The 13,935-nt window shown below is 43.7% G+C and overlaps 2 protein-coding genes across 2 annotated transcripts; one reads left to right on the top strand and one right to left on the bottom strand.

Moving 5' to 3' along the window:
• Positions 1 to 5,448: 5,448 nt before the first annotated feature.
• LOC133885907 (phytolongin Phyl1.1-like) lies at positions 5,449 to 6,186 on the bottom strand. Its single transcript, XM_062325676.1, has one exon. It carries the CDS (start codon positions 6,184 to 6,186, stop codon positions 5,449 to 5,451), a length of 738 nt encoding a protein of 245 aa, XP_062181660.1.
• Positions 6,187 to 10,543: 4,357 nt separating this feature from the next.
• On the top strand, positions 10,544 to 13,186 carry LOC133925578 (SUN domain-containing protein 4-like). The gene is made up of 4 exons (XM_062371458.1): positions 10,544 to 10,973; positions 11,305 to 12,629; positions 12,705 to 12,790; positions 12,942 to 13,186. Exons 1-4 carry the CDS (start codon positions 10,781 to 10,783, stop codon positions 13,171 to 13,173), a joined length of 1,836 nt encoding a protein of 611 aa, XP_062227442.1. The 5' UTR covers positions 10,544 to 10,780; the 3' UTR covers positions 13,174 to 13,186.
• The last annotated feature ends 749 nt before the right edge of the window (positions 13,187 to 13,935 follow it).

Genomic DNA, 13,935 nt, shown 5'->3' with positions numbered 1-13,935 from the left:
GTAATTGCTCTCCAGAAAAGAAACGACCGCTGTGGTAAAGAGAAAACGTTCTTTGATCCTTGCAAGGAATAGGAAAATATAGGAAGTGCAGCAAATTTATTACAGCGTTCACATGTTTATGCATTCCAACTTTGATTGGCATATTGGCAAATTTATCCCTGTTTGATTTGCAGCATGTTTTTGAGAAATCGGATGAGAGCAGCTTCTCTATTTGCAAGTATTATTGCACTGAATATATGCTTCATGTATTTCAATTTAACTTTGGCCCTGCTTATTTTTTTTATTTTGAATATAGATTTTAGCTCTAAAAGTAAAAAAAAAAAAATCTCAATTTAGAAGCTGATTCTCATAATCTATAAGATAATGATCTGTTTGTTTTTTATTTTGATTATAAATTCTAGTTTTAAAAGAAAAACAAAAGCAAACCGTCACAATATAAAAACTGATCCTTAATCTATAAGCCAATTTATACTATAAAATCTTACAATTCATAGTATAGTGGAAAGAAATTTTCACAAATTTTACATATTGGATTAGATTCTTACCATCTAAAACTAAAGCAAATCGACCTTGAGCTATACTACAAAATTGTACAAACTAGTAGGTAGCAAAATTGATAAGAGGACGATACATGGATATAAAAATAATACTTCCCCATTACCCACCGTCATTTATGCTTGATAATATATCACCGGAGTATGAAAGCTGTATCGCTGATGCCTAATGGCAAAGACCGAAACGCAGAAACGGCATCCCGTAGGCTGGAGCAGCGCAAGGTTTTGTCGCAGTGCAGTGATCAACGCGGTGGCGGGTGCCGCGAAGCAATTCCTGATACGGTGCCAGTGCGGAGTCCCCCCGGGCGGTCAAATCACTGTGGGTGCGGATCTCGAGGCATGTGGTGTGGGGGCAAAGCGTCGCGAGATTCTGGGGCCGCCGCGCGCCCGTCCCGGGGCTGTAGGCCTACCCGTCTCTCTCCGCCCTCTCTTTCCCGTACGGCGCCACACCCAAGCCACCGGCGGCGGTTGGTTAGTGACAAACGCGATCCTCCAGCTTGGACGCTGTTGTGCCGTCACGCAGGGCCGTCGTCTGCACTCTTTGCCGGCGGCGCGTGGCCACGGTGGCCGACGACGAGGAGAACGGTCAAAGCAGCAGAACGCTTCGCTTGCTGGCTACGTACGCGAGCTGCAGGCTGACAGGTAAACTACACGCCTGCAGGGACAAGCGCATGGATCCATGCATGCATGGTGCATGATTCCCTAGTCTCTATCGTCTGGAACTACAGGTACGGGCCAGCATATAGAATCGGACGCGACAGCTCAGAGGTAGATCTTCGTCGTGGCATCCCGCGAGTGCACGAACGCCATGCATTGGCAGGTAACAGTGCGCCGGCTGGTAGCATGCTGCGTCCCAACGGGGACCTGTGAAAGATCACAAACAGCCACCTTTCCGGCCGGCCAGACCAAACAAGTGACTACGTCACGTATTCTCAAGCACTCGTTCAATCTCTGGTGCCGTGAGTTGATACATGCTTGATGCTTCACATTTACTATCACTTGTATTGCCATCACCCCGTGCATATATCCGTGGTCATTGGCCATGAGTTATGTACCCTGGCCAGCCACCGTAATTACGAACCACCATGATTGTTGAAGATTGCTTAGACAAGATTAAAGGGTGTTTGCCTTGTGCATGGTGAGAAATGTTAAAATGCTTGAACAAGAGGGACATGGAACCATGAGCACAAGTCCCGAGTACTGCGGGAAGGGAGCAGGAGTGCATAAAATAGCCGGTGGCAGCTGGCTCTAACCGTGAGGAAAGAGAGGCTTATTTGACCCGCAGGGTTGGAAGATGACAGCCCAGCAGCACTCAGCTCCACCGGTGGTCGGGGTAGCAGCAGGAGAACAGGCGGTTGAAAGCGTCGGCAGCACAGCATAGATTAATCCATGCTACACTTGACTACACTTGCCATGTACAACACTGTCACTGCAGCCCGTGCTCTGCTCCCTTCAGTTACACCACACCACCAAGGACTTTCAGCGAGATCAGGATGACATGTACGTGGCGAAGCACCATGACGCGCTGCTGCAGCTGTTGGCAACGAAAACGAAGGTGCTCATGAGTCATGAGTGCACGTGACGGACGCCCGGCCGGGTAAAGGCGGTGCCCGTTCTGAAATACTATTACTAGCAGGGGACTGAAACGTCCCCCCCCCCCCCCTGCTTTGCTTTGCAGCGACGTTGCTTGCTTGCTTGCGTTGCGCCGAGGAAGTGAGAGCACGCACGCGCCTTGCTCTCTGCCATGCATGCTTAGCAACTAGCAAAGCAATGCAATATTATTATATCTATATATCATCATACAGAGACAAGTAATTTGATTTTTGATGCACAAAAGGTAGAAAACAACAACAACTAATCTTAGTTCAACATGAACAAGAAGGAGCAGCAAAAGATGGTGTGTCCTTTTCTTTTCTGCGTCTTTTTCGAGGAAAGAAGAGCTGGTACTAGTGCAACAAAGTTGATTCCGATCTCCTGTCGGGGTCATAGACTCGTAGGGCTAATGTAAAGAGGTAGATGTTTTTTTGCTACCCTTTTGAGTTTGGTCTGGAGTGTTGGAACTAGATTGATCGCCATTCGTCAACCACCGCTGCCCAGCTCCAACCACAGCCTTGATAATCTGCTTCTCGGCCTAATGGGCCGAAGAAGATGGCCCAATACAAACTATCCAGCGTTCTCTATGTATTTCTGAGTCTACACTGCTATAGTGATGTTTCTCTTTTCACTTCGCAATTATGCACCACTCTCTAAGTCTCTATGTATTTCTCAAAAGATGATATATGTCCCTAGTTATTATTAATTATCGTAGTACAACGTTATCACAAGCAATCGTGTTAGCGAACGAGATATTTCAGAGATGCTCTGTTCCTAAACATACGTCATTAAACTGGGCCATCATCAGTGCTAGTACACTATGAACTGTTTCTCTTGTAGTACCGAGCAAGATGGCTGTGCTAACCGCCGATGCTGCAACTGCAAGTCTGCAAGACTGCAAAGCACTTACACGAGGACACACTCCCTGACCTAGCTTCTGGCGGTGCCGACCATGAACGGGTTCCATCTGTGTCGATGTTTCAGTGTGTTTCTGATACCGCTGTCGGATTGAAGATCGATGGACAAGGTGATCTTCGGTTACTGTTTCGTACTCCTGTGTATCTCTGTTTCTGGAGAGCATAGCAAATGTACCATAAGACATGCTGACCGTGACCAGTTCCATGCACAACACTATTCTAATGTAGTCCTAATACTGTTGCCCCGGTCCAAAATAGATTTAGTAAAAAATATGTATGCATCGTATAATGCATAATGAACATAAGCTGGTTCATTATTACAATTGAGTTACATAATACATGCAATATCGAATAAGCAACTAAGAGCTCAAACTATATAGAGACGGATGGAGTCATCATCTAACACAAATTCTAGAATTAAATCACCACCTATTCTTGGCTAACACCTCCAATTCTACTATCTCCAATATTTGATATGCCTTGCGCACATGCTCTTTCCTTTTCTTTCTGTAGCAAACTCCAATAGCGTAACCAATAGATTTCTCTGAAAAGCACTTACAAGAAAATAATGATTGTTAATTTTTTTTATCAAAAGCAACATCATTGTAGCATGGCCAAATAGCCCAACATACAGCTTCTACACCAACAAAGACTAGTTTCTTATGTTGTTGCCCAATACTCCTTAACCAATTACCCATCATGTAGGTAACAATTTTAGGTATGTTTATATCCAGATCTATTTTGACAATTCACCAAACTGATTTAGAGAGATGACAATCAAAGAATATGTGTTTAATACTTTCAATATGATTACAGAAGCAAGAATTGGTATTCCCTTCCACTTACACTTTTGCCAAATTATCTTTTATTAAGATAATCCATTTTTCTACATACTAAAGGAATATATTTATCTTCAGAGGAAGCTTTAATCGCCATATGCTGCTACATGGATCGCACAAAAATTGCCCTTCAACATGTAGATTCCATTTAAAAATGTCTCTATCTTGAGATAAATGCGTATTAAGGGCTCATTTCGATGGGATAAACATTTCGGATTGTGGCTAGAATCCGTGGAATCCCTACCAAATGATTCTTTTAGTAAGTGATCCGAATTCAAAATAGGAGAAACATTTCTCTTTTTTACACTGCGAGAAAGAAACTGGCAAAACGTGGTTTCTCCCGTTTCTGAATCACTTCCTTCTTATTTACAACTGTCATCCTCTCTCGAGGATCATAATCCATCTAACTAGCCAAAAGATTGCACAAAGTGATTTTAATTGACCAGAAAAATATTTCTAAGGAGAAACTGGAACCGAAAAGTTTCTGGTAGAATCCGGAACCCTACCAAATGTGGCCTAAGTAACTTGTAGACTAGATTCTACTAGGCTAGAAGTTTATCCGCTATAATTGATCTGCGAAAAGATACATGAAGCGGTATGGTGCTCATAACTTCAACCATCGTGGCATTCTTGTGCCTCACAATTTGGAACAACGAAGGGTATTGCTCGCAAAGTGGAATATCATTTATCCAGTTGTCTATCCAAATCTGATTTGGGTACTAGTATTTGAAGTGTGTACTGCATTTTAGGAACTCTGTTTTGATCTTCATTGATCCTAACCAGAATTGTGATTCCCTAGGATCACCTTCCACTTGAGTGAGGGTTTTATTTCCAACGTATTTCTTTTGTAACATATTTTTGTCAAACTACGTCCACATTTAATATCTTAAATAGCCATTTACTAAGTAAATATTTATTTTGGATTTAAAGATCTACTATACCCAAGCCCACTTGATCCTTAGGTTGCACATAATTTGCCACCTTTGAAGCCTATATTTTCGTTTATGACCATCATTCTGCTAGAAAAATCTGATCTTAACCGATCTAGCCTTTTAAGGACTCTTCGAATTTGGAAGAATGACTTCATAAACATATAGACTGCTGTAGTACAATGGTCAAACAAGTATGTTGTACTGTATTGATATCCTAAACAACTATAAATAGGAAGGGGAAAAGCAGAGTACTAATTTAGCACTACCAGAGTGAGAAAAAGAAAAGACAACAGACAAGGCTATCTCCAGGTACTGTTTACACATCTCTGTTTTTGGAGTATAGCACATGCTTGAAAGCATTGGGTTTTGATCAAAGACCATGCGATGCTCGTCATGCATAAAAGTGTAGATTTTCTGCATTTTGTAGACGCGGAAGATCGATTTCCAGCTCAAGCTAAGAATCCGTGTTGAAGGCTTGAAGCATGACACATCTATTTGCCTAAACCGATTTTTTACGAATTGTAGATGTGATAAGAAAAGATAAAGAAGATATGACAGATAGTATATTTTTTCCCTGGACACTACACTGAAGAAAACCATGCATGGATGTAATTCATCGCGTAAGGCACCTGAAGCCTTTGCACACCCCCATCCACACGGCGAACAGCACCAGGCATACCACCACGTCCACGCCGATCACCACCACCGAGTGGCGCCACCAGGAGAGTCGCCCTGGCTGCGCGCTTTCCTCCGGTTGCACGGCGCGATGTCGTGCTCCGATCCGCGGGGCCTCCTCGCCTTTCTCGCCACCGGCGCCGACCGCGCACACTGGCGCTAGCGGCGTGGACGGCTCTCGCGCTCGCGGTGAGGCTCCGGGAAGCGCCGTGTCTGCCGTGCTGGACGTCGCCCCCGCCACGGCCCGCAGGGCCTGCGCGAACTGCCGCGCGACGGGGGCCACCGCTTCGTCGCGCAGGCGCAACATGGGCTCGGAGTTGCACGCGTCGCGGACGCGCTCCAGGAACCGGACCATCTCGGCTCCGCCCGGCGTCGGGTCGGCGGCGGCGAAGTACGTGCGGCCGTCGTCGGCGGAGAGGAACGCGAACGACCTCGCCCCGTCGATGGTGTGGTGGTGCCACCGGTGGTGCTCCGGCGCGTGGTCGAGGCAGAGCGCCACAAGCGCACGGGCCGCCTCAGCGTCCTCGCCGACCGCGTTGGTGTGGAAGTACGATATCTTGTTCTTCTTGCCCCTGGACGTCGCGGCCACGCAGAAGAAGACATCGTCAGCGCCGTCTTCGCTGCCGGGGACGTCGCCGGCGGCGGCCTCCTGCATCCCGGCGCTCTCCACCTTCATCGGCCCACGACTGGCGAGAGTTCTAGGCTCTGGTCGCTGCGAGATCATTCACACTTACTTGAGGCTGAGCAACAAGTGTTCATGTGCGTGCATGTGTCACTGTGTGTTATCGTTGCAATGCTCAAGGACAGCTTCAAACAATCGGAGGTGCAAAGGCTGCAGCTGCAAGATGCAAAAGTTTGGAGGCAGAAATGGTGCAGAAGAAAGCTGCTGCAGCCTGCAGTTGTACTTATGCAAAAATGATTTCAGTAGGTGCAAAGGTAGGAGAGAAGGAAGCCATAGGCGCTAGGTAAGTAGAGGTGCTGGGGTGCATCAGAAGTAAACTTACTTGAGGAAAGGAATACCATTCTGATGCATGGCTTGAAGTGTGGTTCTGACCTTGAAGAATTCTCGTTTAGGGAGTTCAGTGAGTGAAACTTAGTGCTTCGGTGCTATGCTATCAATTGCCAACTTCCAATTTTTCCACGTTTTTCCTTTTCTTTTTCTTTTTTGTGAGTAAGTTTTATCTACGTAGTAGTTTCGCAACAGAGTAATGGTATGATGTGTATTGTAAGTAGAAAAGAGATTGGACAGTAGGGAGAACTCGAGAATATATACAAGATGAACGGGTGTGTGTCCCAACGGACAAGCACAACCGGCATTAGCGGTTATTGATCACTTTTGGTTTGTAACAATATGCACAACCGGCATTATGTGGAACCTGACTACTCTGTCAACATACCATGTTCCATTCTTCGGAGCATACAATCCTCTAGCAGGATGGGTACATCATTGGCTGCTTCGCAGCTTTATGGGCAAAGACATTCAGAACAAGACATCTATAGGCAACATTCAGAACAGAACCAAATGCCTGTCTACTGTAATCATACGTACCGTTGCTTAACTCACCATGGCTCCGCACCGGTCCACCTGATAAAGCTGGTCGTAAGAGGAAACAAACGATGATCAAATTTAGATTAAGAGGAGCATATATGTCTGGCACATGTATTAACAGGGCCAGGTAAGAAATCTCACCTTGAGGGGGAACACCATATGAATAAGGATTGGGAGAAAAACCATAACCTGTAATCCTGCCGTTTACCACTGGATATACTGGGGTATGAGACACAGTCATAATACTACAATTCACGAATTGAGTCTGATTTGGTAACAGTGTAGGGTTGAACTTAGGCAATCTGTGAACGATAATAAGAAAAAAAAGCATTTGATCTTGCTTATATCTGAACAAATAAAGATATAATCAAACGACTAGCGCATGATTTGAAGGAAATGGAAGAAGCTAGGAACTCGGAGCAAATTATAATCTTTCTGCAAATAGTATGTCAGATAACATAACAGCTACTATTGAGCTTCGGCTAGGTAAAAGTAGTAATCATGTGAGTACACTTTATCTAGAATTAATGAATATACATAAGTTATGTATCTAGATAGAAGATTATAAGATGGAAACCTACCATGAATTTAAGTGTTTTATCATTGATCCGAACAAGTACGAAGAAGGTCTAACAGCATACTGGGCAATTTCCTCAGTTTCATACTCAGCAAAAGCACAACCTATGGGACGATTACTCTCCTTGTCACGGGGTATAGATAGGTCTACTACATGACCTGCCTGAATAAGAATCTCTTTTCATCCAAGTTACCTATTGAGAGAAAAACAGTTGCAAAATTAATAAAACATAGATAATGACTGAATCAATGCAACAGAATGCAGCTGCCTGGATGGTCCAGAGAACATAAGAGATATCATGTTCATGAATTTGATAAGGTCTTGGAAACAGGCAAACAGCAACACAACCTAGCTACAATATTCTCATACGTAGAGATGACACCAAAAAAAGACAATGAAGCCAGTTCTAAACTCAACAGCGCAATAGAAGAGTCTCATATGTCCATACCAGGCAAGTTTCAGTAACATCTATAATTTGAAATGTCATTTGTCCAAATAAATCCATATATGATGGTCATACCACGCTACTAGTTAGTGAGTAAAGCTCATTAGCTCTGCAGTTGCTGACAGTTTGATCACATATACATTTGTCGTCGGTGCTCAATCAAAAGGGCAAACAACCCAACAGGATAGCGCAACTCTTTTCTGTAACATGAGCAGCAGCTGGGACATTTCATTACTAGGAGAGAGAAGTTTTTACTAAGGGATCTCGGTGGTAAACAAGGTTGGCTGGTATGACACTGCAGTGAAACGGAGATTTACTTACTAGTAACTAAGAGGGCAGTTCAACAACGGATCAGACAAAATAGAGTGATCGAACATAACAGTAATCTATAATAAATAGTGATATTGAAAAATAGGGAATCCTTCTGCAGACAAATTACAAGCATACAAGCTTGATGCCTCAAGTCAGTGACACTAGCATAAGACATACATAATCAGCAGTGCACCAAACGAGATTAAATCACAAACCACCTACAGACCCAAAAGGATAGAAGCACTAAGCATTGGAATTCCACAACATCTATATAATAACTAGGGATAAAAACGGAACGGGAAAATCCTGTCCGTCCCGGTGCCGTATCCCGTTTTTTCAGTTCGTTTTCGTTTTTTTCCGTTCCCCTATCACGTTTCAATTTTCGTTCGGCTGAAAAAAATGTGAAAGTGAAAACGGTTAGGGATTTTTCGACCGTTTCAGTCTATTTTCGTCCCTATCATTCACTTATATTTTTGGTTAAGATTTATCACTTATGTTTATTGTATGCTCGAGTCTCGAGTTCAGACATATGTGGTTTTTTAGAGAGGTACAAAACAGGACGCATATAACTCACTCACACTATACTCATATCTAACGCACGAACACACGTGCGTGTCCTAAGCACACACACTACAAGCATATTCTTGCTAAATGCATAGAAACCCCTCGGTGAGGCTCGTGGGTCGATCCCAGGGATCGAACGCATGACGGGCCATCCCTGCCACTGGGAGTGAACCAAGCGAGCTACTGCTCGGACATCAAAATTGATGTGGTTGTATCTTTGTATCTTGTATTGTTTAAGTCAAGTATTGATAAAAAAATAATATATCATGTGAATCAAAAAATTATATGATATATTTTTTACTTTCATGCGACTTGTTGATTGGATTGGTTTGTTAAACTTATTAGTTCGGTGTTGTCTGAAGATCATGTTAAACTTATACATATTGGTATGTCTTAATGGTTCTGTAAGTCGATGTTTTCGTTTTGTATTTTTGAATCCCTATCGATACCGGTATTTTCTCGATCGGATTGGTTCATTTTCAACCCTTCGATTATGTTTTGACCTTTCCCGTTCCTGCCTATCCTATTTTCGTTTCCGTTCGGCTAAGAAAATCTGAAAGTGAAAATACTTAGAGAGGGTTTTCTCGAGCGTTCCCATCTGTTTTCATCCGCAATAATAACCCCATGCCTTCCCAGTCCTAACCAAGCCCATCAACCATAGGAAACCAGCCACCGCTACTGCTCTATCTGGTTAAGCGTAAAACAAGTGAAACGCAGAATAGCTCGTACAATCTAACCCACCGCAATAACTCAATTGCTGATCGAGAGGAAGAACCCCTCGATTTAGCCATACAGCTAGCTCCATCTAAAAGAATCCTAAGAATTCAGGTCCTACCAACTGACCAGTACCTCGAGGGCAGGGGATCGTGGGTGCGAAGAGAGCTTGCACCTATGAAGACAGTGCGGCCTAGGCTCCTCATTAAGGATTAATTCGTGGAGCGATAAAAAACCCATATCACATGTAATGTTTATCAACGTATATAACGTCTATACCGAGTTCTATGATAATCATACTTTATAACTATTATTGTTTAACAAATTAGATTTTGTATCTTCTCAACGTTACTTCTCTAAAAAGCTGCCTACATAAATACATTAAATGAATAATAAAATATTGATAAAATTACATTGAAACAAATTTATACACACTCACTCATCTAGTTCATTTCTTTATTTATTCGCTCGTATCCTGATAAAATTAAATTGTGCTACAAAACTAGTTTGCTCTCATTTTATAACGAAACACGACAGCGAATGAGTTAAAAAAAAGAAACGACACGTCACGACACAACCGTCGCACCGAGAGCACCGAGCCAACACAACGTGAGCAACCAGCTTATATTCGGCACCTGATAATACCGTATTTGGTACATCAGGTATCAAATATAGAAGTTTTTGATGTCTTAAATATCGAAATCGATTTTTCAGAATTTAAGGTACCGAATACCTATACTATATTTACAAATACATCGATATATTTTTGACCAGTCTGTCGCCTATTTTTTATTTTTGCACGCGTGAAGGAGGAAGGGAGAGAGAAGAAAATATTTTAGCGAACCGAACGCTGCCCCTTCGATGCTCTAAACGACTCCCTCTCCCTCTTCCTCTTCCTATACCTTCCCCCGATGGAGCTCCGGCCGTTTCAAAACCCCCCACGCACCCGGCGCCCCCCCTCCCCGCAGCCCCGATCCCCACCCCGCGCCGCCTCGCGTCGGACCCCGCGGTTCTGAGTGTTCCTTCCTACTCGGGCTTGGCCCGGTCGGATTCCTTTGGTCCCTGACGCGGGCGGGTGCGGTTCCTTGGCGCGGATGTGAGGGGAAGGAATGCAGAGGTCGCGGAGAGCCCTTCTGCGGAGGAGGGCGGAAGCAGCGGCGCAGGAGCAGAGCGCGGAAGTGGAGGCCGCCGCTAACGGGATGAAGAGGCGGCTCTACGGCTTCTCCGCCTCGCTCGTTGTCTCGTCGTGGGTCGCGGTGCTCCTCCTCCACTCGCTCGTCGGACACGGCGATGGTCAACGCGGTATAGCCAACTGCCCTCTTCTCTCTCTTGCGCGCGCTCTTTCTCTCTCTACCGTTTTTTAATCCATCTCGATGAGGCATGTGGCTGGTTGCGTATTGGTGATCGGTTGACGCAAGCCATGGCCCCGGTTGTTTGGTGGAGTTGATCGAACTGCGCGGCGCAGTCGAATTCCGTCAGAACTTGGTAGATCCATGCGCGTTGTTATGCTCGTTCTGAATACAAGCCGATGGTTGTTAGACGAGTTGTTGAAATCTGCATGTCCTTGTGTCCTGCTAATTTCTCTTATATTTTAAAAGAATGGGATTACATCTCTGTTGTCTGATTTCTGCAGATGGAGGAGCTTCTGCTATTACTCTTGCTGTTGTCGAGCCTGCCTTGAGTGAAGGTTCTGTTATCCCCGCTGGGCATGGGGAGAATTTGGTAGTGTCAGGTGACACTTGTGTTAAATCTGATGAAAACGTCGTGCTTTCAGAGGAGATGGTGATGCAGGAAGATCAGTTGTGCTCCAAGGATGAGGCACGGAGTGAGGACACGGAAGTTCCAACCAAGGATAATCAGGTTGAGCTTTCAGGAGGCCAGGGTGTGAGTCTTCCTCAGACAGATGTTGATTCTGGAGTTCATCCAGGGGAGAAGGTGGAGAGTGAAGATGTCCCAAGACCAGCAAGATCATCGTGGGTTGTCCCTCCTGGCCTCGATGAATTCAAGACGAGAGCAATTGCCGAAAGGGGAACTGGTGTTTCTAGTCAAACTGGAAATGTGATCCACCGAAGGGAGCCCAGTGGGAAGTTGTATAACTACGCCTCAGCATCAAAAGGAGCTAAGGTCCTGGACTTCAATAAGGAGGCTAAGGGTGCTTCCAACATCTTAGACAAAGACAAAGACAAGTATCTCCGCAATCCTTGCTCAGCAGAGGAGAAATTTGTCATCATAGAGCTTTCTGAAGAAACCTTAGTGGATACCATCGCAATTGCAAATTTTGAGCACTATTCTTCTAATCTGAAAGAATTTGAAATGCTGAGCAGTCTGACATATCCCACAGAAAACTGGGAAACACTTGGGAGATTCACTGTCGCGAATGTGAAACTTGCTCAGAATTTGACTTTTCCTGAGCCAAAGTGGGCTAGATATCTGAAGCTGAATTTTCTAAGCCATTATGGTTCTGAGTTCTACTGTACTCTCAGTATGCTTGAAGTATACGGAATGGATGCTGTTGAAAAGATGTTGGAGAACTTGATCCCAGTTGAGAATAAAAAACCCAAACCTGATGATAAAATGAATGAGCCAGTTGAGCAAATGCCTTTGAAGGAGCCTACTGGAGGAAAAGAATCCTCACAGAAGTCCCTTGATGAAGATGAATTTGAACTAGATGATAAAATAAATGGTGATTCATCAAAGAATGGTGCTCATGATGAAATTTCAGAGACAAGGACACTTCAGGCTGGCAGGATTCCTGGAGACACAGTTCTTAAGGTGCTAATGCAGAAAGTTCAATCTCTTGATGTGAGCTTCTCTGTCTTGGAGAGGTACCTAGAGGAGTTGAACAGCAGATACGGGCAAATCTTTAAGGATTTTGATGCTGATATTGATAGCAAAGATGTACTGTTAGAGAAGATCAAATTGGAGTTGAAGCATCTTGAGAGCAGCAAAGATAGCCTTGTATGCAATTTTCTTATCTTTTCCTTCAGCTATTGCTACCTTAAAACTCTATCTAATCATATTCCTTCGTTTCAGGCGAAGGAAATTGAAGGGATCCTCTCATGGAAGCTAGTTGCTTCCTCGCAATTAAACCAACTGCTCCTCGATAATGTTTTACTCAGGTTCATATAGCTATCGTCTTTATTTTGCTTTTCCTCTGTAGTCATATTTGCATTCATGATATACGCAACTTGAGTTCCTCTGTAGCCATGTTTATCAAATAATGTTTGATACGTTTTTAACTTTGCTAATGATGCTGTTATGTCTCTGCAGATCGGAATTTGAAATATTTTGGCAAAAACAGACTGATATGGAGAACAGGAGTTTTGCTGTTATATTTCTCAGTTTTGTTTTCGCTTGTTTAGCTATTGCTAGGTTGTCTATAGGTGTCATGTTCAAAATTTGTAGATTCTATAACTTTGAAAAGTTCCATAATGTAAGATCCGGATGGCTTGTGTTGCTGCTAAGCAGTTGCATTATAGCCTCCATTTTGGTAATACAGTAATACATGCATACAACTCCACATAGTCGCGGCTGTACATTGTAATTGCATGAGATTTCTGATTCAAAATAAGTTAACATCTTTGAGGTAATAAAGATCTTAGACAAGCTTACAATGCAGTTATCCAACATCATCTTTGATCTCAGTTCAGACGGAAGGTGTACATTGTGATGCTGTGGTCATTTTAAAGCTGCAGTAGACTACTAGAACTAGATTATTTTGTCCATGTTCCACTCCAGGTCCAGGGGAATGTAGAAGCAAATCTACCTGGAAAGCATGTGCATGCAACTGGAGTAGTGTACTTCTTTATAAGGAACAAGGCATGGTCCCTCCATGGGCTTTCATGTTACCATGTATGATTGCCATGAAGAGATGGGGTAATATACTACCAGTATCGTCCATGAGCATTGTGCAGTGCATGTTCTTGATTTGGTTTCCTGTCTTGTGCACATGGCCTCAACATTGGATTGCTTACAAGGCAGTGTTCCGTTGGTTTCCACCAGGAAAGGCATCAGTGAGATATCTTCTATTGGCAGTGAAGTCAATGCCGAAAATATTGCACTATATGAATTGAAGTTTACTCCTGCATAAACCTAGAGCTCTTTTAAGTTAGTTGAGAGTTGAGACAATAGTGGTTTTGCAGTAGGTTGCTGTGTTTTGCCCAGTCACTAACGTAAACAAAGTAGAAAAAGCATCAATTTCTGTACCGGTTCCGGAAGAGCGAAGAAAAAGGGGATGTTTTGTTAATGGGAACAAGAAACTGTT

The sequence above is a fragment of the Phragmites australis genome, chromosome 1 (assembly GCF_958298935.1).
Source record: "Phragmites australis chromosome 1, lpPhrAust1.1, whole genome shotgun sequence".
Classification (NCBI taxonomy): Eukaryota; Viridiplantae; Streptophyta; class Magnoliopsida; order Poales; family Poaceae; genus Phragmites; species Phragmites australis.
The sequence above is the reverse complement of the archived record's forward strand: the minus strand, read 5'-3'. Positions and strand labels throughout refer to the sequence as shown.